General features: G+C 39.6%; 1 protein-coding gene across 2 annotated transcripts in view; it reads right to left on the minus strand.

Annotated features, from left to right (window-relative positions):
- tenm2b (teneurin transmembrane protein 2b) overlaps positions 1–27,154 on the minus strand; it is a 345,071-nt gene that overhangs the window by 12,919 nt on the left and 304,998 nt on the right. For both annotated transcript variants that reach the window (XM_017493324.3, XM_017493325.3), the window contains 12 exons: positions 26,100–26,305; positions 24,897–25,092; positions 22,884–22,985; positions 20,480–20,674; positions 18,670–18,870; positions 17,143–17,328; positions 11,942–12,088; positions 6,677–6,887; positions 4,599–4,718; positions 4,203–4,464; positions 3,062–3,329; positions 1,537–1,680 (listed from right to left, as the gene is read on the minus strand). In XM_017493324.3, coding sequence (XP_017348813.2) covers positions 1,537–1,680; positions 3,062–3,329; positions 4,203–4,464; positions 4,599–4,718; positions 6,677–6,887; positions 11,942–12,088; positions 17,143–17,328; positions 18,670–18,870; positions 20,480–20,674; positions 22,884–22,985; positions 24,897–25,092; positions 26,100–26,305 — 2,238 coding nt within the window. The remainder of the gene's footprint in view (positions 1–1,536; positions 1,681–3,061; positions 3,330–4,202; positions 4,465–4,598; positions 4,719–6,676; positions 6,888–11,941; positions 12,089–17,142; positions 17,329–18,669; positions 18,871–20,479; positions 20,675–22,883; positions 22,986–24,896; positions 25,093–26,099; positions 26,306–27,154) is intronic.

Genomic DNA, 27,154 nt, shown 5'->3' on the forward strand with positions numbered 1-27,154 from the left:
ATTGAGAATTCAACAGCGCAGTGAGAGAAAGGGTTTGCAGTACATCTTTAGACACCAGTTGTGTAATAAAACCTTGTGCTCACTAATCTGCAGATCTGCAGTGTTCACCGTGCCTGTTAGATCAACATATTTGCATTTTATAACCACCATTTTATGTTTAGCAGCGGATATAAAAAGAGATTGTCTCTCAGATCATTACTGTGTTGAGAATCATTTAGCTTTAATTTTGATCCTTTTAGTATTCAGTATTACTATGTAACAGTTCTCAGTGTGTGAGTTTGTGGTCTCAGATTGCCAGTGTAAATATCATGTACGTCACACACTGTTCTTCTGGTCTTTTTGAGATATGGCTCTGAATGAGAGGCTTAGATTATGCAATTTTAATTACTCATTATAAAGATATACCACTCAGAGGACTGAATGTGTGAAAGAAAACAAGCAGCACAGTGATACATGCATGTCCTTTTATCCTGATGCACTGCAAGTGCTATTTAGAAATGCATTTTGACCATACTGTGAGCAATACCTTCAGCGGCTGTGCCAATAGACTCATCAGTACGTACAGTTGGTTACTCAGTGCGGTGTCGTTTCTCCAAGATTAAATGCCAAGCAGACTTGTGCAAAGGTTTATGTAAGAGAGCATGATATGTCCTATCGTCAGGAAATAAAGATTAGCAACGTTAAAGATGCTAGAGCTATCTGTGGCCAGGACCCAAGGAAGCAAAACTGGCTGTGCTCTCTGGATGGAAGGGATGGAATATTCTCTCTCTCTCCTGTCAATCACAGCAACTCCAGCCAATCACGGGCAACTGTGAGCTCATATATGAGGAAGAGGGCTGGTAGCGTCTTCCTCATGGAGTTATGCTGCCCTGTGACGCAGCATGAGCAGCAGTTCAAAAACATGGCTGGCTTGAAATGTCTTGGAGGAAGCACTGGAAAGCCTTCACCAGTTGGTAGGTGTTGTATCATAGGGAGAGCTAGCTGCTGGGTGGGAATTGGCAGGTGACCAAATCAGGGAGAAAGTGAAGGGGAAAAACAGCAAAAAAAAAATTATTTGCACATGTCGTTTCTTCCCTAATACTTTGTTATGCCTTCACTCACCTTAATAACAACACCAATACCATCAGTGAACAATTCCACCTAGTGTCTTGAGATCCTGTCAAATTTATCCCACTCTTCCACTGACTGGATGTGCAATATGGCTAAAGTTTGTGCTGCCAATTGTTGTGTTTCACCTGCCGTTCCAAATAATCCCACAAGTTTCCTGTGAGACCAGGACGGGTGATTTTGCAGGCCAGACAAATCTGTCCCAGAGTCACACACAGATTTGGCCTTTTCCTACAGATGTACAGCTGCCATCCTGAAACACGGGATTGTAAATGGTGTGTTCTGCTTAAACCTGAAGCATAAAATGGAACTAATCTCCATTTGTGCATCTGCACAACCTAGTGTCATTATACTACTGGTGGATGTGATGAATCTTTTGCTCGGGGAGCTTTTATAGGCATACATGCATGTGCGAGTGTTTTGGCTCACCATGGCGGATATTGAGTGTGTGGTGTTTGTCCAATGACCAGCCCCCCAGGTTCGACGGGGTGAGCTCATAGCCTTGCAGTACTGCTGTTCTCTTCTCCCATAGGATCTGAGTGGGGCACGTCTCATACTCGTATCCAACAGACACTAGAGTGAATGAGAGCGCGAGACAGAGAGAGAGAGAGAGAGAGAGAGAGAGAGAGAGAGAGCGGGAGAGAGCGGGAGAGAGCGGGAGAGAGCAGAGGAGACATACAGAAAGAAATAAGTTCACACATAGGCACACACTTTATGAGCTTAATTTAATTTCATTGCTGACCAGGGACTAGACAGCTTACTGCTTCAACTAATTTGAAGAGAACAACATAGGTCCAGTAGGCCTTATTAGCTGAGTGAAAGGGAGTCTCCATATTAAATGATGTGTGGTTGAGGGAATAGCACTGAGTCACTATTTTATAGACCCGGCAACTGTAGTGCAAACTGGCTGGCAATCTACATCAGTGCACACTTCTACACAAGTGTTCACTGTATGGACTGTTCCACAGGTTTATTCACTTATATGCGGATTCCAATTTGTGCTATTTTCATGTTTGTTCTGCTATGCATGCATTTTTTCCCATCCATCCATCCATTTTCTGTACTACTTATCCTACACAGGGTCACGGGCAGCCTATCCCAGGGGAACTCGGGAGCATGCATTTTCTGTGAGGCTATTATTATTAATAACTGTTATTTAACTCAGGGTTTTTGCAATTTACTTGTGAAGAAAATCGAGCTCTATTCAAGATATTTCCCAAACTACTTTGTAATTTTTTCAGTCTTATTGGGTTAAAATGACTTGCTAATGTTTAATTTTAATAGTATAATAAAAAGGAAAACCATTATAGGTGATAAGCATTAAAGATGCTGCCTTGGTTCCAAAAAAAAGGGCGTGCTCAAAAACAACATACATAAAACCCTATTGTCTTAATGTTTCATTTAACAACAGAATATCCATACTTTCCCTAAAACTTTAGAATTTCCACAGATTTCCAGTGAATGAGAACATTTCTGGATTAATTCTGGAAATCACTGCCTTTAAAGTATCTTCTTTTCCAGACTTTTCAGACTCGCACAAGAACCCTGTAACCCTTGACGCTGATCTAAAGCAAAGTGAAGCTTTTTAGTCAAAACTTTTCCTTATATGTTCGTTACATAAAAAAGTATTTGAAATGTAATCCCTTGTGTTTGAATACCTTCTTCACCCCATATATCAAGAAGGCATTTCCTCTTCACTACAGACCACAACATGCGTTTCTCTACCTTTGTGAAACTTGAAATAGGACATAGTTACATGACAAACTAAACCAATCATACTATTAGACTAAACTCAAGAGCAGACTGCTGTCAGACAAACTACAGATGTTTTTTTTCTGTTGGATCAGAGATCATTTATCTGGACCACACCCATTCTAGAAAAAAAATGTACCAAGCTCTCAGTGCAAACGCTCTCAGATCTGGAAGAGTGTGACTGCACCCTAAGAGCACTCACCCACTGCCTCCGCCAGGCCGTACACTCTCTGCTTGTAGGCATCTGTCTTGTCCCAGATGTATGTGTAGGCCAAGTTGGGTGAGGCGTGGAACCACTTCTGAAACAGATGACCCTCCATGGCCACCATCAGATGCACCTTGGCCAAGCTTACAGGCACCTGGGCTGTGGTCATGGTTACTTTAAGCAGGGCATGATATCCCGATGTCCTCGAGCTCAGATAGCACAGGTTCAGACTGGTGCCTGGGATCTCCACTTGTTCATGAAGAACCTGAGGAGAGAAGGAGAGATTAGTTAAATAAAGAAGCGTTAATAATTTGTGATTGATGGTTCCTTTTTTTTTTTTTTTTTTTATAAACACAAAGCACATCCTACATTAATTTAGCCCTTATTCATAAAATACCTTAAATATATATCTATATGTATATGAAACATGTATCATCCGCATATTGTGCAGGTGTTCAAAGCAGCAAAAATAATTTCCATGAACACAATACTACACAAAGGCAGAGAAGGTTACAGGTGATTATAGAGACGCTCCAGGGAACTGCTGCTCTTTTACACTGCTATGAGTCATTGTTTTCTTAGTTTTACCAAGCTACTGCATATTAATGCCCTTCAGGCAAACAGTTTTAAAGCCCCAGGCTCCACTCATTATTTTATTTTCAGTTTTCATTTGAAATTCAGTTTAGTTTTGCTTAGGTTATTTTTTTTATCTGGTTTTGTTTGGGTCTGACTGAGAAAAGTGGAACAGGCAAAACATATTTAATGTATAAGAAATAGCCATTATCTTAGATTTTATGGTGTATCTATGAACAATTTTTTTTAAAATGGAATTTATGCAGTCATTTTTGTCGTAATATATTTATTTCAGTTTAAATATTTTGTAGTTATAGCTACATCTGTATCCATAAAACATATAATGATGTGTAAAGTTATCTGCAGTATATTGTATCTGTGTTGTAAGTTGAAGAAATCAAACAAGAAGTGACTTAAAGAAAAAAAACAAATACCAAATCCATATAATAAATATTAATATCTTGCAGTGGTCAGCTGGAATTACACACCATGATCAAGCTGCTCATTAATAGGTTTCCTTTACTGGTAGTATGCCGGTTTTTGTGAAGCAAATATGTGTGTGTACCTGGCTTTCGGGTATAATGTGCTTGTCTGTGGGGTTGGAGCTAAAGAAGGAAGATAGAGGGGAGGGCACGAGCACAGGATCAGGTCTGACAAAGCCACTCAGGTCACAGCGTGGGACGATGATCCCCTGCGTCTTCATGACCAGTGTGTCCATGGCGTAGAAGCGGTTCCACGGCAGCCACACGGTGCGTTCCTGCTTCAGAAAGGGAGCTCGCTCAAAGCGCAGGGTCAGAGATGCGCCGCCGTTAGCCACCAGGTCAAACCTGAATACACAGAGAGAAATCTAAACCTACATTTCTTCATTCACTGTGTGACATTAACTGAATCCACGCGAATGAAAACCAGTGTTTATATCGATACAGGTTGCATGATGAGACTGATAAGTGTGGACACTCACATGCCATCTTGACGAGTCATGGTGTAACCGTAATGTGGGTTGTTCACAAAACTCACGTTGACGCCCACCAGAGGAGTCCCATCAGATGTCAGGACCTGGCCACGAATCAGAGATGCCAGGCTACACAAAACCATCACCAATACAAATACAGAGACAAAAACAAAGAGACAGGCAGAAGCAGACTTTAGTAAATAGTAATATTTATTAGCTACAGTACATATACCACTGGTGAGCTCTCATATTGAGTGGTGGGCCGTAGTTTAAGGTCTGGGCTACTGGCTAAAGAATGAGAGTTCAAGTCCTGGAACTAGGAAGCCACTGTTGTCACATAACTGTAAGTCACACTGGATAAAAGCCTCTGGAATAAATGGGCTAGCATGGCTAAGCTCCCATGTCTTTATAAAATGTCCATGTCTTGATAAAATGTCATTGATATAAGTTTTTTTTCCTTAAAGTGGATTATTTTGGATTTCTGTGGAATCAAGAGCAACAGCACCACCAGTGGTCATAATAAAAATACACAGAATGGTTTGAAGAAGCGAAGCTGTGGCTGATTTCTTTCTAGCCCAGTGCTGATTCACGCAGATACACAGATTTGATCTCCATTATAGCTAATATTTTTCAACTCTGCTGTTGCTGCAACATCGGCAACATGTGCATATGAAATATAGCTGGAGGTGAAGACGAACAAGGTGGATTGTTTACACTATCATCCTCCTTTTTGTTACAACTTTTCTGTTACAGGAGGAAACAGAGAATTATGGACTTGAATTGCTTAAAAGAATATCTGAAATCACAAATGCAGTTGCCTATCTGTCTTTAAGAGTGTGTGTAATAGTTTGTCCCTCATTCTTATTATGCCATTGATAAGACCTCATGATGTTTCCTGAGGGCTTTTCACACCCCGTTAAGCTCTTGTACATTGACATAGAGAAAATAAAATAAAAGAATTAGAAATAAAAAAATTAGATAGGAGAATCTGCCACTCAGGTTTTACTCTCGAATTTTTTCCAAGGGAAATGTGAATCCCTTGGGGCCTTCAGAATTTTGTTCATGAGCTGTGATATTCAGAAAGTAGGTGAACAAAATTAGCTATAAGGGATTAAATATTATTAAATATTTTTTTTCCTGACCTTTTCCCCCCATCACACTAGAAGATATGAAAAGCAAATGCTAAGAAATATGAAGTGATATTGTTTGACTTAACCTGTGCCAAAGCACTGGCTCTATTGCTTTAATATGCTTTCAGGTGCTTTGCTGAAGCAATAAAAGCATGCCAACTGCTCTCCCACTGTTCAATGTTGCACGAAAGTTGAAAACATCCTGTGTGTGTGTGTGTGTGTGTGTGTGTGTGTGTGTGTGTGAATGTGACAAATTCCATTTCATATTACTGAAATGTATCTCTGCTACACATAGCAATGGAAATGTGTGTGCAAAAAGCAGCAGTGACGTTTCTGCAATATACATGAAAGCTGGATTATTATGAAAACATATCTGCGAGAATTCATGAGCTGTGTAATATTAATATGTTGCAGTGATGGAGTGAAATGCAGTGGTAAGAAGAAGATGGCAGGATTTGGGCATAGATTTGCTGTTTAAGGAGGAAATACAGAAGATAACATGAAATGGCAGTGTGTTGGTGAATATCCAGCACGTGGTTAGACTGTTTTATTAAATTCCAATATAGTGTTTACAACTTTATTTAGTGGCTAATCACTTCCAGAGGCTTTAATTAGCCACTGAGAAATAAGTGGATCGCTATGTGATGGTGATAGGTTCACCGGCTGACCTTGATTCCTTCAGGGTCATGTTAAAAAAGCACAGGATGCCTTTAGTGCCTGACTATTTGAGGGCAGTTTATGAAAGACAGTGTCCTGTTTTTAATTTTTTTTATTTCCAAGTAGCTGTGCTTTAAGACACTTTAATACATCATGTCCAGACACCCAAGCTGATCCAAAATGACTTTCTTAGCAAAATGCACTTGACCTGTAATGCATAACCCGTCCAAGACCAACACCACTTTCACTTACACCCTTACTCTACAGTGTGTTTGTCAGGTAATAAGAATGATAAGTTACCTGCCATTGAAAGGATTACTTCCTAGTATGATGTGAGTACTGTCTCTTCCCACTAGCACCTTGATTCTGTCGTAGAAAGAGCTGACTTGCTTGCCGGCTGATTGACTTTGCTGAATGATCTGGAGCGGGTCACGTGATCCTCGACACAGCGGATTGCTCAGGCAAGGGCTCTGAGCGCAGCAGTCTGGATCCATGCAGTCAACCAGGCCGTCTAAAAGGAGGAAAAACAACTTATCATAATGGTTTGTTGCAACAAATATTATGCAATCAGCTCCACAATTAATGGTACCCTTGGCAAAGATGGGGAAAACAAAGGTTATGAAAAATGTCTTTGTGGTTAATCAGTGTAATCTCACACCAGTGAACATATGGGAGAAACCTAACCTGAAGTAAGTTGAAGTAAGTTTTTATTTGAGAAAACAATCATGACAATGGCGGAAAGTCTTTGGAGAAGCTAATAATCTTGCCAGCACTGCATTACTACATGCAGCTTTACAGCAAGACTTCATATGGCTCTAAGGCGACAAACAACCCTGGAACAGTTCACATGGAAACTCGGCAGCCAGGGATGTTTTGCGTTTAACCATGCGACCGAAGACAGGTGACGTGTTTTTTTTTTTCTTAAAATTTTTACCTGTCTAGTTTGGCTGAACCTGTTCTTGGATGACAAAAGTGGAACCCAATATTGGTCTTCTGTCACCTCATGGTATGACGTGTTGTGAGTTCTGAGATGATTTTCTGCTCAACACAGTTGTAAAGAGTTTGTCAGCTCAAACCAGTCTAACCAATTTCTTCTGTCATCGACAAGTCACTTGATGTTTTTTCTGTTTTTCGCACCATACTGTGTAAAGTCTAGTTACTGTTGAGCATGAAAATCCCAGGAGATCAGCAGTTTCTAAAATACTCAATCTAGCCCATCTGACACCAACAACCGTGCCATGGTCAAAGTCACTGTGATCACACTTCCCCCCTGAAGCTCTTGACCTGTATCTGAATGATTTTGTTCATTGTGCTGCCATATGATTGGCTGATTGGATATTGCATGAATGAATGGGCAGGGTTATAAGTGTTCCTATTAAAGTGGCTCGGGCGTGGATGTTGCCAGCTTTAAACTCCAACTGCTTTCTTTCTTATATTAAAGCTGACAATGTATTAAACTGTTCTTGATTTTGGAGACTTAACTGCTTAGATGTGAAGTAAGACAACCAAATAACATGATAAAACGTCTGCTAAATAAATCATAACTCAAATGAGAATGCTTGCTTCTATGGCTGTAATTAGATCAGCAGACAATAATGAGATGATGCCTATGCTTAATGATGTTCTAGTTCAGACTTTCTCTTTCTGTCTGTCTCAGGCTCAGCCTCTCTTTCACACACTCTTTCCCTGCTCGTCCTTTTTAATCATTTCTATCAAATTTACATCAAAGTCATGGAGAACATCACTCACAATCCAGAGGGGCTTTTCTTCTTTTATATCCTTTCACTCGCTGTCTCTCTCTACATACTCTTTTTAACCACTATTCCCCAAATAAACCAGTCCCATCTGTCTTTAACACGCAACAAACACTCACTGCCAATGACTTTTACTGGCCTTTGTACTTTCTGACTCAACTGTCTCTGATCTGCACGGTTTCTCTGAAGTAACTCCCCTGTAGCAGGAGAAAGAAAACAGAGGGTGAAAATAAAAGGAAGTACATGTGCTTGTAACAGAGAGAGAGAAAGAGAGAGAGACAGAGAAAATGTGAGAGAGAGGAGAAAGGAGAAATGTAGTGAAGGACAAACGGTATAATCTCTTAGCACAACCCAGGGGCTAAATTGGAAGTAGGCTCAAGGGAGCTTTGGTTTATGTGAAAGCCAATTAAAGTTGAGTTCTGCTACTATAATTTGATGGAAATGTAAATCATAGCATAGCATAATGGTGATAATAATAATGACGATGATGTAATACATGCCAAAACTGACTAACAACAACTGAAATATGAAGGTGTGGACACCAAATAATAGTAAAATTAAGCCCTTAAGACAGAAACAGAATATATCAAATACTATTAATCCCATTTCCATGATATCAATATTACAAATTTCACATATAGAGTGCCCTCCAGAATAATTGGCAAAAAAGATTGCATAAAATAAACATTACACACAATCATTGAAAATTGTCTTTGTTCTAAATAAAAAAGCATAATTTTTATTAGATATAAAATATATATAAATAATAATACTGTGAATATAAAAAGTCTACACCCCTGATAAAATGGCAGTTTTTTTTTGTGAAATAAAAAAAATTAAACTAAGATAAATCATGTAAGAGCTTTTTACACCCTCAATGTGAAATTACACCATATAAAAATCAAGTTCAACACAACCAGAAACATTAAAAATAAAAAAGGTACAATAACCTTGTTGCATAAGTATGCACAAACTTTTGTATTTGGCGATGTGGCTGTGTTCAGAGCGAACAAATCACATTCACTCTTATGTTCTAAAGTAATTATAATACAGCTGTCATCAATGACATTATTCTGATTAACCAAAAATAAAGACATGTTGTTTCCGTAGGATTTTCTTCACATCTTCTTGGTTTTATCTGACTGCTGAAGCCATGGTCTGCAAGAAGCTTACAAAGAATGTAACTTGTTGAATGGTATCGATCAGGAGAGGGGTATAAAAGAATTCCCAACCATTAGATGTACCATGGAACACTGTGAAGGCCATCAACAAGTGGAGTAAATGGAGCACCACGGAAATATCACCAAGAACAGGACGTCCCTTCAAAATTCACAAAAAGACAAGACAAAAACTTACCTGGGAGGCTGCCAAGTGACCTACAGCAACATTAATGTAGCTGCAGGAATATCTGACAAGTACTGTTCACTCTCTGCATGTATTCTCTCTCTTGTATTCTTCACATGTCTGGGCTATGGAGTAGGTTGGCTAGACAGAAGTCCTTTCTCACAAAAAAACATCCAAACTCAACTAAATCACCGCAAACCATGTAGTGAATTGCTTTATGGTCTGATAAGAACAATTCCAATCGGTATAACAATTACATAATTCCAAAAGATATGGTTGCCGCAAAAAAAAGCACATCACCAAAAGAACAACATCCCTACGGTGCAGCATGGTGGTGGCAGCATGATGTTTTACAGCTGCCTTTCTTCAGCCAGAAATGGGGCTGTTATCAATGTGGAGGGAATCATGAATAACTACAAATACCAGTTGATTTTAGTGCAAAACCTTCAGGTGTCTACTAGTAAGCTGAAGATAAAAAGGAATTTTACCTTTCAGCACAACAATGACCCAAAGCATACATCCAAATCAACTATGTAACGGCTTAACCAAAAGAAGATCAATGATTTTGAATGACCTAGTCAGAGTCCAGACCTAAATCCAACTAAAAATCTGAAGGGGGACCTGAAGCTGGCTGTGCACAAGAGATGCCCATACATTTTATGTATTGCCAAGTCAAGATGTACCACGCTAATAAGCTCTTGTGTGGTGTAATAAAATCAAAAGGTGCTTCAACAAAGTATTAGTTTAGGGGTGTGCACACTTATGCAAATAAGCTATTGTAAGTTTTTTATTTTTTATTTTTTCCCCTAAAAATTTTTTGTTCGTTTTTCACTTTGTGTGCTTTGCAACTGCACATTAAAGGTGGTAAAAGTTCTGACATGATTTATCTTTATCGATTAATTTTTTTTTACTTCACAAAATCCTGCAATTTTAACAGTGGTGTAAAGACTTTTTTTTATATCTATTGTAGTAGCTCTCTCTCTCTCTCTCTCTCTCTCTCTCTACATATATATATATATATATATATATATATATATATATATATATATATGTGTGTGTGTGTGTGTGTGCCAAAATTACTAACATCCCCAAGAAATATTTTATATAAATGGAAACAAATTGTAATTCTTGAAAAATTCTTGGAACTCTATACTCGTTATTTTTCATTTTCAGTCCCCCTGGAACTCTGTAGCTGCCTTTAAGCATGTCATGTTTCCCTTGGATATAAATACGAGGACATGGTATACGTAAGTAAAATCCCTTTGTTATCCATTACCATGGGAAAACTCAAACGTTGTTTGGTTTCTTCCCACCTCACAAAAATATGCCAGTAGGTGAACTGGCTACATTAAATTCCCAGAGGAGTGAATGTCGCACTTAAAGTTACCCAGGATTGGCACAGAAACCACCGCAACCCTGTCCAGAATAAAGCTCTTATTGAAGATGAGCGAATAAATACTTCTGACTTATGTTAGCAGAATGTTTTCCGAATGTTATATTTCTTTATAGAACTCTTGGACCTAACACGTCTCTGTGTGTTAGCAACGAAGGAATAGATTTTCTGGATGGAGTTTCCAGTGTCAGCGACAGAGGTAATGTTGGAAGGAAAAGTCTTCACGTCTTCAGGACAGAGGGTTTCTCTGTAGCAAGGTACCTTTTTAATGTCTTATTAACTTCAAGAGAAAGTCAGGGAACTACGGTTTATAGCTGCTATAATGTAACACAGTGATAACAGAAACATGTTTCATGGATGTTCCACAACATTAAACTGAACTATAAATAGATCAAAAGTATGATGTGTCATTCTTTATATAAATATCATATATTTAATTGATGAACAATTGTAATTGATGGCAAATTGCTGTGGTATAAGAGGAATAATACATTTCAGGAGGTACAATTACATTGTTGATTTACTTTCCTATAAAAGCATGCCCTGGTGTGTTTTATTCCTAGTGTTACAGCCTAACCTTCTTAGGATCTGTTTAAAATACAACTCCTTTTTGCTGAAGCGGTAGGAGGAAGGGACATTGATTCATTCTCACTAGGATGGCGGTGCACTAGAGATGGAATAGAGATGGACAGTGTAATATGGGCCCTTGGGAAATGTGAGCCTTGGCCATGCAATCACACAGATTTCATCCTGTCTGAAGACACAGTGGTGTGCTCCAGTGCGTTTCTAGATCGCAACATTCTGGCACATTCATAACGGAGATTTTTGACAGTTTGCATTAGGAGGAGAATTTTATGTGGAGTACCTGTATTGATTTCATTGATTCACATTACTATATATTACACACATCGTTTCCATGGAATAGGTTTTCAATTTCACTTTAGGGATCTATCTCATGGCTGAATGCGTATGCAATAAAACCTCATCGAATTCCTCCACAGGAACGTGTCTTGCTGTACGATTTGAGTGTTTCTCCGGGTTCCGTCTTAATTGTGGGCTGAAATTGATTCTCACCTCCTTCGTTGTCTTTGTTGTCGTTGCAGGAGATCTCCATGGCAACGCTGCAGCCTGTCCCCCTCCAGCCAGTGTGGCATTCACAGTGCCAGCTGTTCTGACCCATAATGCACTGGCCGTTACCATTGCACAGGCCTGGACAGCCATCTGTAGGAGACAAAGGGAGACAGAGATTGTACTTTTCTAAATCTGATTTTGAGTTGTAGCAGATTACATCTGACACCCCAGAGACAACGAGAAAAACACACGAATTGTACAGAACATGAACTTGCTTAAACCTTGGCAACATGGTTCAGAATTCATGGTTCATAAAATGTTTTTGACATATTCATGGGTGTTTAACAAAACACATAAATTATCCATCTATCGATATGTATATGTGCAGAAAACATGTCAACATTTTAATGTGGTAACTGCGCTATAATGCTGTTTGTTCAACAAAGTCGTTAATTCCTCTGTGTTTAACCACCGCAGATGAAACAAAAAAATAACAGTTTGTTTAATAACATTTTATTGCAGCTGCTATGGTGAGAAATATAGATGCACAGATATTAAATTTCTCAGACGATACCGATAACCGATTATTCACAGTGATATCAGCTGATACCGATACCGATAGTTCTGCCTTTTTAAATTCTTTTAAATGAATAATAATTAATTCCATAATTCTGAAGGAAATGCAAATAAAAACTTTATTCTCTCCATTTCAACAAGTTGTTTCACAGTAACTGGTCTCATAAACAGAAAACACATTACTCAAGTTAACATTAACACCTGAACTAAATTCTGAAGATTAAAGTAAGACGTCTTAACTTATTGAACGTAATTAATTCATATTAACAGAATTAATTGACTGAATTCTAAAAAACCTCCTGTTAGTCTCACATTCACTCACCACAAACAAATGCATTTCTACTTCATCACTGAACATGAAACTGATAATATATATCATCAACTTTTATATATATTAACATTAACTGGATATGAAACATACTACTCTACAAATATATTTTTCTGTGCAATATATACTTTTTTGTGAACTCATCTTCATTTAAATCTTTCAACGGCGTTCTGGTGCTTTAATTCAGCACGAGCAGCTCGGCAAAAAAAATCAGGCTCGATGTCGAAACTCCTGCTTCACTGCTGCAGCATCCAGTGTAAAAGCACTTATCCGTTAACATGCACGCCGGAAAAAAAACCCTACACTGCTTTTGCTCTGCTGAAGCATGCGGTGTAAAATTTTAGCAGTGCAAAGCTTACAAACTACAGCTTTGTCATCATTCCACACAAGAGACATCTTTACACACAGCACAAATTCGAAGTGTTTTCCCGCCCTCTTTTGATTGACAGGATATATTCGACCCTGATCATGGATGTTTTTAAACTATCGGCCGATAGCGTGAAAAATAGCCTTTATCGGCCGATACCGAATATTGGCCGATACATCGGTGCATCTCTAGTGAGAAACAGGACTAACCAATCAGATTCATGCATTTTCCCCAATTTTGTTTGAAAGCTACTAGTCAGCTTAGCTACACTCTGAGCTAATGTGATAACCAGTGAAGTACTGAAGGTTTACTACAGGAAGAGAAAAAGAATTAAAGAGATAAAATGCCATTTTCCAACAATGACATTACTAACATCCATCCATCCATTTTCTGTACCACTTATTCTACACAGGATTGCATGGGAGCCTGCAGCCTATCCCAGGGGACTCGGGGCACAAGGTGGGGGACACACAATTGCACACACACACTCACACACTACAGACAATTTGGAAATGTCACATTATTAACATGTTTTAATAATTTTCGGCAACGTTATTAATAGTGCAAGATTGGTTGACAGTGCGTTTAATGATTAAAATAACAAATCTGTGCCATCACTGCTCCAAATGCTGTTTGGCATCCACCCAAAATGCATGAGCGGGCTGCACTTCTCAATTTAATTGTACAGATCACACAGTGATTTTATTTGATATATTTCCTCATTTTCCCCCTGGAAATTAATTCCTGACTACTGACGAATGTAAAATTCTGCGTAATACGAACGATCTGTCACTTAAGAAGGGTACACTTCAATAAATGTCATCTTAGCACATAAAAATATTTTGAATATAGCCACATTTGTCTAGTATTTCGTATGATAAGATTACAATAAAGCAAATATAAGATTATGAAACCTATTTCAAGCCATCTGTACTCCTTTCAAGCTTGTAGTTTTCTTATTCTATTGTCAAATAATTTTGCTTCTTTCTAGAAATAAATGCTTAGAAATTATCTGTCAATAAACAAGATTATTTCAAGCTTGAAATGAGTACAAATGGCTTGAAATAGTTTCATAATCTTATAATCAGAAATACTGGATAAATTTGACTATATTAAAGATATTTTCACTAGCAAAGATGAGATTTCTTTGCAGTGTAGATTCAGGAAATACTATACTATACTAGCCATGATACAGCCGTGTCATGGCTGACCCTGCGCTCTGACCCCAGCTTCCTGACATGCTGGGGTATGCGAAGAAAACAATTTCACTGAGCTCTACTGTATATGTGACCAATAAAGACTCATTATACTATATCCTTAACTATGGTTCAAGATAAATGCTATAAAAACTACATTCTTCCTCCTGATCAGAACCGGGTGTTTGTGTCATATTCCATAATGATTGGCACTGGTGTTATTATAGATGAAAAAAGCAGAATATTTCTTCAGTTCTGTTTTTAAACACATTTTAGGACCATGGTGTTGCTGCAAAGATGAGGTGCTATTCATTTATTGTTTCGAAATTGATTTTTTGCTAGTTAAATAGCTACACAGATTAGTGCTGGATTGTATTCCAGGAGGTTCTGCAATGCTGCAATGCTACTGTATACACTGTATACGCTATGGCCAAAAGTATTTGCACACCGGACAGTCACACCCATATGTGCTTGTTGAACGTCCCATTCCAGATTTATTCCTCCTTTGCTATTATAATAACCTCCACCTCTTCTGGGAAGGCTTTCCATTAGATTTTGGAGCGTGGATTTGTGCTCATTCAGCCACAAGAGCATTAGTGAGGTCAGGAACTGGTGTCTGGTGAGGAGGTCTGGGGTGCAGTCGGTGTAACAGTTCATTCCAAAGGTGTTCAGTGGGGTTGAGGTAAGGGCTCTGTGCAGGACCCTCGAGTTCTTCCACTCCAACCTTGGCAAACCATGTCTTCATGAAGCTCGCATTGTGCATCGTCTTGCTGGAACAGACTTGAGTTCCAGTTAAAGGAAATTGTAATGCTACAGCATACAAAGATGTCCTATATAGTTGTATTCCTCCAACAGTTTGGGGAAGACCCTCATATGGGTGTTATGGTCGATCAGGTGTCCACAAACTTTTGTAAATAGTGTATCTGTATAATAGTAATAAGCTATATGATCTATAGTTAATACTATAGATATAGATAGTAATAGGTAATTCTCTCATATTTCACCATTTGTGGCAATCCATAGGTCCTGCAATATTGTAATTTTCTGCCCTTTTCTGCATTTACTTCTGTAATAGCCTCTTATTGTGGCTATAATAGAGAAATGCACTTGTAGAGAAAGCTCGTTAAAGACTGAAGATTGCTTAGCATGGTTGTGTTCCACCAGAGCTACTTGAGTATTTACTGTCCTTAAGCAACATGAAAATAGCACACACACACACGCACGCACACGCACACACACACACACTGCTGAACCAGAGAGCAGCCAATTAGTATTCTACCTACGTTACGCTGTTATTAGTATTCCAGCTAATTTACACTGTAGTCGTACTGCAGAATCTCAACTAGACTAGAGCAAGGTGTGTTCATTCTCCTTGTACACACACACACACACACACACACGTGCACTTATGTAAAGTGTGACACAAGAGGAGCTATCTACACAAATCTGCCCTAATTCTGTGACATATGGTGTATTGTAACAGCAGACCTTTATAAATTTTTAATTATTCCATCATTATTGAGCAAAATTTTAATAAGTAATTAGGAAAGACTGAAAACTAAAATTATTTCTCACCCCAGATGCCGTCAAATCATCAGATATGATTTAAACAGAGGTATAAAAACCACGGTCTAATTTAAATTAGTGATAAGGTGAAAGAGACATGGCCTCTGTATCTGTCAGTTCCAGTAAAGGAGGCGTGGCCTCTGTATCTGTCAGTTCCAGTAAAGGAGGCGTGGCCTCTGTATCTGTAAGTTCCAGTAAAGAAGGCATGGCCTCTGTGTCTGTCAGTCTCAGTAAAGGAGGCGTGGCCTCTGTATCTATCAGTTCCAGCAAAGGAGGCACGGCCTCTGTGTCTGTCAGTCTCAGAAAAGGAGGCGTGGACTGTCTGTCAGTCCCACTGAAGAAGCCATAGTTTCTGGGTGTGGCCTCTGCGTGCATTAAGTGGTCTGCACTCATATAGCACTTTTATCCAAAGCGCTTTACACTTTCTCATTCACACACACACTCACACACACACCAGTGGTAGCAGAGCTGCCATGCAAGGTGCTAACCTGCCATTGGGAGCAACTTGGGGCTCAGTGTCTTGCACAAGGACACTACAGTATGTGGAGTCATGTGGGCCGGGAATCGAACCTCCAACCCTACAATTACTGAATAACCCGCTCTACCCGCTCTACCAACTGAGTGACTGCCACATAAGTGACTGCCATATACAGCAAGACATGGCCCGGATAATGAGTTACCCTCGATAGCTTTGATCTCTGTTTAACACAACATATTGTAAACCGTAATTAACAACCATGGGTAAAAAAAGCCTAAACAAAACAGAAAAGTGTGGCAACACTTTTAAAACTGTATCACAAAAGCGCACTAATAAACAACTAATTTAACCAACAATAACAAAAAGAATTCGTCACTCTACCATTCCCTTTAAAAATTCAAACAGTACATAAGCTGCTTGTAGTCTAGTCTGGTTGTAATCATCATACAGCCTTATGTTTTATCAAACCTCTTTGTGCATTTATATCAACCTGTGGCAGCTGACAACATTACAGATGTACTGTAAGTGTCTGGTAACATGAAAATCTCTGAGTGATGTATAAACTGTAGGTTGATAGATCAAGTAACAACTGCCCACGGTTAGTGACCATTATTCTCTGAGTGGGTATACTATCTGTATGTGGTGCTTTTGTGTTTTGTGTGTGTGTGTGTGTGTGTGTGTGTGTGCATTTACCGATGGTGCAGTGCTCGCCGTTCCAGCCCTGCTCGCACTGGCACTTGCCGTCTCTACAGGTGCCATGTTTCATACACAGTGGGTTACAGAGCCTCTGATCACATCCAGCACCTGCCCAGCCCTCCTCACAGTGACACACACCACCCACACACACACCATGGCTCCCGCAGTCTGCAGAACACACCTCTGCACATGGAGAAAGAGAGAAGATCAGAGAGTGACAAAGAAAAAAAAAAGTATATCTCCGAAGAAGTGAGGAAAGTGCAGTGGATGGATAATAGACGAGGGAATGGAAGGGAAGGTACGAGCAGTGAGGAGGAAGTGAGGAGGAAGTGAGGAGGAAGCAAAAGACAAAGCTAAGCGAAGAGTGTATACATGTGAAAAGAGGAAAAAGATGAATAGAAAGAAAAGAGAAATAAAAAGATAAAAAGGAGAGAGAAAATAAAGAGGAAGAAAAGAGAGTAGAAAGAGGAATAGAATGAGGAGGAAGCGGAAAGGGAAGAGGAAAAGCAGTGGAAGAGAAGAAGTAGAGTATAAGTAAGAGAAGAGAAGAAGAACATAAGTAGAAAGAATGGCCATAACACCATAACACAAGAAAAGATGAAAAGGAAAAGAAGAGAGGAGCAGAGAAGAGAATGTGAAAGGAGACGGAAAAGAGAGATAAGAAAGAGGAAGGAAACAGCAAGAGTGGAGAAACAAGAGAAAGGAAATAAGAAACAAGAGAAAGTAGAAAGAGAAAGGAAAATAAGAAAGAAAAACAGGAGAAAGTAAGAAGAAAAACAACAACAGGACATGAAGAGAACATGAGAGAAAAAATTGGAGAAAGAAGGGTTAGAAAGAGAAGAGGGAAAAGAAGAGGAAGGAAATAGCAAGAAAAGAGAAACAAGAGAAAGAAGAAGGAGGACAATGAGGAAGGGAGGAAGTAGGTCAATGAGGAAGTGAAGGAGAAGGACAATAAGGAAGTGAAGTAGGTCAATGAGGAAGTGAAGAAGTAGGACAATGAGGAAGTGAAAGAGGGCAATTAGGAAATGAAGAAGGAGGACAATGAGGAAGTGAAGAAGGAGACCAATGAGGAAGGGAAGTAGGTCAATTAGGAAGTGAAGAAGGAGAACAATGAGGAAGGGAAGAAGTAGGTCAATGAGGAAGTGAAGAAGAAGGACAATGAGGAAGTGAAGGAGAAGGACAATGAGGAAGTGAAGAAGTAGGTCAATGAGGAAGGGAAGAAGGAGGACAATGAGGGAGTGAAGAAGTAGGTCAATGAGGAAGTGAAGTAGGTCAATTAGGAAGTGAAGAATGAGGACAATGAGGAAGTGAAATAGGTCAATTGGGAAGTGAAGAAGTAGGTCAATTAGTAAGTGAAGGTGAAGGACAATGAGGAGAAAAGGAGAAGGACAATGAGGAAGTGAAGTAGGGCAATGAGGAACGGAAGAAGGAGGACAATGAGGAAGTGAAGGGAAGAGAAGAGGATTAAAGGATTAATGATGAATGAGAAAGTGAAAGATACATGAAGCAGAAGTGAGCACTGACCCATGGAGCAGTCAGGACCCATCCAGTTGGGCTCGCAGGTGCAGAGACCCGTGTCAGCACTGTACACTCCGTGGCCGTGGCATTGTTCTGGACACTGCGATCTGGGAACGTCACACAGCGGCCCCGTCCAGCCCAGCTTACACAGACACTGACCTGATATGCAGGTCCCATGACCGGAACATGTCGGATCCAGACAATCCACTAAGAGCAGGAAAGAAGAGGAAATAAGAGTGAACCATAGTCACATTCAGGTAAAAAAAAAGTCAGAAGGACATTCCAGATGCTTGGAAAAGCACTGGAGATAATTTTCCATCTTGGCATGTGCACATGCACATTCCTTAAAACCTTTCTTCCTTTTCTCCCCTGCGGAACTTGTTTTCACCTAGCACTTACAAACTGACTTCTGGGATCTTTCCATTGCCAGAAAAGACTGAGATCTTATATGAGCAGTGCGGTAAGCGAGAGGGTTCAGGCCAATTCTTTAAAAGTCTGATCAATAAGGCCAATTTAATCCCCTTCGTTCTGCTTATGATGTATCTTCCCCGCTGGTGGAGTTATTAATACGACACACATACGGAAATTCATATGGGATCTCACCAGAAAAGGATTTTTTTTTTTGTGGTTAGAATGCGATAACTGTGAACGTAGATATTGGGAGTGTGTGGCTGTAGAGCTCCTCTGAAACATAAAACACACACCAAGCTGAGGTTGTTAAACTGGCATTAACCAAAGATGACTGATGATTGCCCCTGTCGTCTGTGACACGTTGCGCTTTGTGTTGAACTCAATGCAAAAATTACAGCTGACATCTGACATGCACCTAGGTTCTGTAGCTGTGTGAAAGGAAATAACTCTACATACCTGTAATCCTGTGTCTCAAACCACATTTAAATATCTACTCAAGCCATTTTGTTATAGAAACAAAGATAACTAGCTACAGATAAAGAGAAAAATGTGACAAATGAATTTTAGCAATTATCTTAAAAATTGCTCTTAGCTGTCCATGAAAAAACAATATATGATTACAACAAGGTGCTAAGCAGCTACAGTATGAAGCATTACCAGGAAAAGGTCTAGTTTTGACTTTACACCATCTCTTTCACCTAGGTGTTCATTTTACGCCCAGGGAAAAATTACTATCATCTTGTCATAAGCCTGTTGTTACAACCTCCCCCAAGGCGGAATAGTGGAGAAGAGTAACATGATAATATTAAGAAGGAAAAGAGTGGAGAAAGAGGACGAGGAACAGTGGAGGATGTAGAAGGGCAAAAGAATACAGAAGAGGAAATGAACTGTAAGAGAGGACAAAGAGAAAGGGGCTAAGTAAAAGACAGAGAGGAGAAAGTAGGAGGAAGAAAAATAGGAAGAGTGAAGAGAGTGAAGAGAAGGGAGAGAAGGGAGAAGAAGAGGATATATAGTAGGAACAAGAAAAAGAAGAGTGGAGAAAGAGAAAGAGGATGGTGAAGAGAAGAGGAAGTAGAAGAGCAAATGAAGAAGAGAGTGAAGAGATGGGAAAGAAGAGAGAAGAAATAGGAAGTGAATGGAAAAAAAGGAGACCGAGGCAGGGGATGAGGAAAAGTAGTTGAGGAGAAACTAAGAGAAAGAAAATAGGAAGAGCAGAGGAAAAGATGAGAATGACAAGAGGAAAATGAGGATGAATAAAGGAGACAGAACAGGAAGACAAAGAAGAAGAAAAGAGGAAGTAGAGGAAAAGGTAAAGGACTGCAAAACCCAAATGGAACAGTGGTCTTGGTGTGTCAGGACAGTGCAGATGTTAATTACAATGAAGAAACCATGTGCAGACTCTCACCTTCCTCACAGTTCTCCCCGCGGTACCCGGCTGCGCAGGTGCAGGCGCCATGGCTGCAGGTGCCATGGCCGCCGCACTCGGGGTCAATGCACTGCGCCGCCGGGACATCACACTCCAGCCCTTTCCAGCCGCTGTAGCACACACACACTCCTTTACTGTACTGGCCGTTACCGCTGCACAGCACGGGACACGCCGCTGCAGCACACACAGCACGGAGTGAGCCAAGAAAAAAGGGCAGAGATGAAGTGAAACAGGAGAAACAGCTTAATTAAAGCAGAGTGCTGAGAAATGTGGAATCAAAGATTTGAAGAGTTACTGTGCTGTCATGAACAGTCCACGGTTAAACAAACATCTGGCGCTGGGTAGTTATTCATTATTCATATCGTAATATCAGTGTTTGTGTGACTGCGGATAAGGAAATGATATAAAAGCACTGGGGGAGAGTCGGTAAGAGACTGTGTCGTTTGCGACGATAAACACACCCCACACAAACAAACACTCAGCAACTCCCACAGATACGGCACAACTCATACACTCATATATTATTAAACCAAGGAGAGAGTAATATCTGCAGTAGTGGAGTCTCATAGACAAAGGACACAAGTCTGCAGTTACTTTGATTAGCTTTTTAGCAGGGCTATGAGGCTTACAAGTAAGATTACAGCTAGCAGTTTAGCATCTAGCACACATATCTAACTCACCACAGACTTGCCTCAAAAACATTATTTGTTTTTGAAGCAATTATTAAAAACAACAACAACAACTACAACAACAACAAAACAACCCTGGAACTACAGTATATTAGCATAAAACAAGTGTGCCTCAAAACACTCCCTATTTCTGGGGAGTGAAAGTGATTTTGTCATCAAGATGGCTGCTACTTTTTATGTTGTCAGTTCTGCTTTTGTTCATTACATAAACAACAGTAAATCACAATGTCTGAAACCACTTAAGCAAGTTTCGCTGAGTCACTGGCTGTTTTCAAACTATAGACCTACCTCTTCGCTAAGCACTTAACTGAGCACTATATACCCCTCAATGTGCACTGTTTTTGTTGCTGCATTTGTACTAGCATGAAGATATGTTTTTGACTGAGACTACAATGCAATTCTGTAAATATGTAATCTGCTAAATGCTGTAAAAGTAAAAGAAAAAGGATAACTCGCATGCAGTCTGAGGCCAGGGAGTTTGATCATTTCACCATGCAGTGAGCATGATGATCAACTCTAAGCTAACTTTACTTTTTAGCAACAATAGCCTGAAGCGTCACATGAAGCTCCAGTGCAAACTTCAGATACCAAACATGCCTTGGATGGCTGACTATAACTAGGATAAGAAAGAAATTGTGTACATTTCATAAGTTACATGGTTAACTGAACTATGTCTTCAAACAGAATGATTTTATATAGCTTTCGAATTGCACCAGTGTCATACTGGCTGACTAGCAAGGCGCTGTGTGACTAGCATGGTCTTGCTGGCAGTGTTGCCCTCTCATTTCAGGGGAAAGTCGCTAATCCTTAAAAAGTTGCTAAAAGCTTCCAGATGATGCCACAGACTAATTTGCATATTCATGAGATCATCATGATTATTTGCATACCAAACTGTCTTACATTTTCCGAATATACTAGATTTTTTTTTAATCAGAAAGTATTATAACCAAGACGTCATCTTTGGTCACACATCATTAAAAACAGACAAACTATCATTTCTATCAAAAAGCAGACAAAATAAAGCAGTGGTAATGAGTAGTCAGGAAATTATGCATGTTAAAGATGGAATGCCTAATGTTTATAACTTGTAAATATAAAATAAAGTGTTCTTAATTTGAGAAATACAGATTAAAAATAAATGTTGTAAGGCAAAAATGAAGGTTGAGGGAAAAGTGGCGCATGCTGACAGCTACTCGTCAATGTGATTATCAAACTAATTATTTTGTCTCTGGTGTTTTAACAACCATCAGCTTTTTTATTTTGTTTCTTTTCACACATGTGAGTGAGAGACTTTTTCAATCTTCTGCAATCTTTCGTCTGCAGATCCTGGGATTATTTTTTTCAGGAGAGCTGGAGAGCTGAATTGAGTGCAGGGCAGTTGCTATCTGACAAGTCTGTTACATTTGTCACTAAGCTCTCTCTTAGTAAATGGGGTCTAAAATTTTTCTAAATCTAGCAGAATCTGTTCTAGCAGAATCTACGGAATCGCTAAACTGGCAACACTGCTTGATCAATGCTTGTGCTGGTCATACTAGTCCAAGCTAAAGTTTTAAATAATTTCGCCTGAAATTTCGTAACTATATCCAGTATATGTTAATGTACTGTAAAATGTCAATTTGGCACCGTCGACAGTTCAAACGTGTTGTAAGTCAACAAGTAAACAATAAAATAAGCAGATGCTCTTTGAGTAGTACCTTTGGAGCAGTCCATTCCATGGAAACCGGGGAAGCAGTGACACACTCCTGATGTGCACTCTCCGTTGCCATGGCAGTTCTGCGGACACTCTTGCACAGAATCTGGGTGAGGTTGGTAAAGAAGTGTGTTAATGACACACAGTGATTAATGATGGCAAGGAAGTGGGCAAGGCCCTGATGTTTAAATTTTCCTGGCTGTACTTGAAACAAAAGGAATTTTATTACTCTAATAAGCCGTAAAAGTCTCAGCATCAATCATTTAAAGCAGAGCAGACAGGAGGTGGTGGTCTTGGATTAATAACCATCAGGATAATAATATCCATACTATAATTCAAGATGTCTACCACAATGCTGCCTTGGAAGAGGTTTCATGCATAAGGAGTATACAGGTCTAGTACTGATGATCAATATTTACATTATGGCATATGCCAGTGATGCCAATATCAATAGCAATATTCAGACTTTGTGTCTGCATTGAAGATTACACTCTGAGGGGCCAGATTATGATACATTACTGAGCATAGGCCTATCTGTTGCCATGCGCTATTTTTCAGTCCCTCTTTAATCAGTAGAAAGAGAGCACCACAGAGCTACCACTTGCTCATTAGCAGCACAATTCTCATCATCATTTGGAATTGAGCGTAGGTACAAAATTCTATTGTAATTCAACTGCAATTAAACAGGCTCTCTGCAAATCGCTGTAAATTTTATAAGTGGCAACATAGCTCAGTTAAACCATCGTGTTAATGGCGTTAAACATCAATCCCAACTGTAATATAAAAAAATATCAATTGCATATTTAACTTCAAATATCATCCATCATAAATATTAGACTTATCGCTATTACACAACTGACTCTGAAATCCTTTTACTCGAATAACAGCTTCGTTCCTAACCTTTGGAATGTTAGCTAGCATGACAACTCGGAGGATGCAAACTAGATGAATGCTAACATTGAGCGAACACCATTTCACAAATTCCCTTGATAAATACAAAGTGTATGTGGCAGCATATAGATTACAGATTACAGTCTCATTCTCACTGTTTCTACTTTTCAAGATTAGATTAGTTATCTTTAAGAACTCAAGTTAAATACACATATTTACAGTCAATCCCAGTTTAACGACAGTATGAAAGAAATTTCAAAAGTTAGAAAATCAATGTAGTAAGATATAATTCTGGTCAACTTTTAAATATATTTTCAAGGATGCAGAAAAAAACTGTGCTTGTGTCCAAGATGTGAAAATGAATATGACCAAAATATTTTTAAAAAATGGAATACTTAAGGGTTAGAGGAAGGCAGACCATAATCAACTAATAATAGACGAGTGAGGCTCCCGAGTGGTGCAACAGAAAAACAAGCCAATCGTGGGTGTCTGTGAGTTCATGTATGCAGAAGAGGGCAGATAGCACGCTTCTCGGAGTGTGTGAATTGGCCAAAGACTGGCCAAATGGTTAGAATAGATGAGTGAGTTTTCCAGGGACCTCTCTAAACCCCTGCTGATCACTGAGAAATTCCTAATTATTAATCACTCTTTCTATTAATATCTCATCTTTTAATACCAGTCCTTTAAAATTTCCCTGTTTCCTCACAATTTCAATATATATATATAGCAGTAAGCACCTGGTACATGTTCCTTTTTTTTGCATCAGTCTGCATTCAATCTATTGGCATTGAAGCCTTCAGTGTGAATGAGAGAGCTGAGGCCTTCTCTGGCTGATGAAGCAAAGTGAGAGACTCAGCATTTCCTTTTTTTAAACTTTGTTTGCAGTAAAAGGCATCCTCTCCGTGTGACTTCTCAAAGCAGTATACAACTCACAAGCCTGCTCTAGCACCAGTCGATCACACCCTACTCTTTCAGGCTATGACACTCTCTAAAGTACCTACCTAACCCTCTATCTTTATTCCGATTTGAGTCCATGGAACTTAGAATGCTCTTTTAGCCAAAATCCTCCATTGAGATGCTAAAGTATACGAGTGATATGGTAATGAGAGTGTGTATAGAGACATACCCAGAGCCACCGTACTGAAGGAGACAGGCTCTTTCTCCTTGCCGTCATTATAGAAAGCAAGATGCCATGTGCCGGGGTCCAGATACTGCACAAAGATAGCCTCGTTCTGCACCACCGTCTGAATACTGCGCCTCTCCCGCGGAGACTCTACCACACTCCACTTCTCCTTCCCATCCAAACGCTCCATATAGTCATACTGAAGAGAGAGAGGGGGTGGAGTGGGGTGGGGGGAGGTGGTAGAACAGATCTGAGTGGTCTAGAACTAAAATTTAATAAACAAATTGAAGAAAAAGTTGTCATAATTTATACTGTTTTAAAGGAATACGCCAGCATTTTCATCCTAATCACAACCCACTGTATCTGTAAACATATTTGTGATTGCCGAATTCAACACCTTATATAAAGAAATGGACAAGGAAGTAAGGAAGGAAAGTAAAACGAAGGAAAACAGAAGAAAGAAAAAAGAAAAAAGAAAATGAAGGAAGGAAATAAAAAATAACGAAAAGAAACAAAGGAAGGAAAGAAGGAAATAAAAGAAAGGAAGGAAGGAAGGAAAGATGAAAGAAAGAAACAAAGGAAGGAAGGTAGGAAGGAAATAAAAAAGGAAGGAAGTAAAAAATAAGGAAAAGAAAAAAGAAAGGAAAAATTAAAAGGGAAAAGAAAGAAAAAACAAACGAACAAATGAAAGAAAAAGAAGGAAAAAGGAAAGAAAAAAGAATGCATGCTACAGACGTGGTAAATAGCGATTGGGTTTAAAACTACATTATTTCTTTAAGAAACAAGTGAACAGTGATGTGTTATATGTGTGAAGTGATTAGAGCAGACATTATTGTTGCATTGTGTGATTATTATCTAGATGTGTTTGCTGTAAACTTCTCCAAACCATCACAGTGTCATGATGTACACAGCTAGACATGGTCCTGACATTCACTCTACCATGTTCGAATAATCACTAATGCCAAGGCCATGGTAGAGAACAATCAACATGAGAATAAAAACTGGAAAGTAAAGTTTGCTGTGGATCTGATGCCTGAATACATTTAGAGCAGAGGAAAAGAAAAAGCTGTGGGCTTTAGTGAGGTTAAACCAGGACACACTAGGAGAGTCTAAGTAGAGAACACAGTAGGAGGTGTGAAGCGTGTGTGTGTGTGTGTGTGTGTGTGTGTGTGTGTGTGTGTGTGTGTGTGAGGCTGTTCTGCAGACCTGGGCATGAGATGGAGGCAGGCCTTTACGCATGTACACCCCAAACAGGGCATCCTTCCCCAGTGAGATGTTAAACTTTAGGAAGTGAGCCTGGCGCAGGTGGAGCAAAGACCTCCAAAAGACACCAGGAGGAACCTCCTGACTCACTCGCCGTCCCACCTCCAGCTCCCCACTGTTGATACTGCTATTCCTCAACAGCCATGGCCCTGAGAGAGAGAGAGAGAGAGAGAGAGAGAGAGAGAGAGAGAGAGAGAGAGAGAGAGAGAAATCTGTGATACTGGATCAGACAAAAGACTAAAAGAAGAGAACAAGATGAGTGAGAATGGCAGCCTGTCAGAGAGAGAGAGAGGGAGAGTGAGAGAGAGTGAGAGAGAGAGAGAGAGAGAGAGAGAGAAATAATTTTCTGCTCCATATACAAACACTTGCTGAGAGCCTATGAAGGAAGATCAACACGTTTTATCCCACTGAGACTGCGGACTGTACTAATGAGTCTGCAGAGCGGGTTGCCAAAGCCATCAACTTAAACTCCAGCTCTGCCTTCTCCCATGAGAGACTACAGCACAGTTACTGAGCCACAGACACACAGACACACACACACAGACACACACACACACAGACACACACACACAGAATGTGTATATATCCACCTCAGATCTCAGAGCTCGCAGAGCTCCACAGTGGAAGACAAGAAAAAGTGAAGGAAATAAAATGGACACCAACACAACACTTCCTTCTATACTTTTGTTTCTTCTATCTTTCTTTCCCTTATTCTTTCCAGGCTTTTTCATTTGTTCTTTGTCTTCTTCCCTTCCCTTACTCCCTTTTTCCTTCCATTTCATTCCTTCTTCCCTTTTTCCTCCTTTCCCCCACCATTCTATTCCCTTATTCCCTTCTTTCATTCCTTTCCTCCCTTTATCCTTTCTTTCCTTCCCTTACTCCCTTCCTTCTTCTTTCTTTTCTTCCTCATCCCCTTTCTTCTTCCATTTCCTTCACCACTCCCTTCCTTCTTCCCATTCTTTCTTTCCCTTACTTCCGTCTTTCCTTTCTTTTTTAAC

The sequence above is a fragment of the Ictalurus punctatus genome, chromosome 18, assembly GCF_001660625.3.
Source record: "Ictalurus punctatus breed USDA103 chromosome 18, Coco_2.0, whole genome shotgun sequence".
NCBI classification, from domain to species: domain Eukaryota; kingdom Metazoa; phylum Chordata; class Actinopteri; order Siluriformes; family Ictaluridae; genus Ictalurus; species Ictalurus punctatus.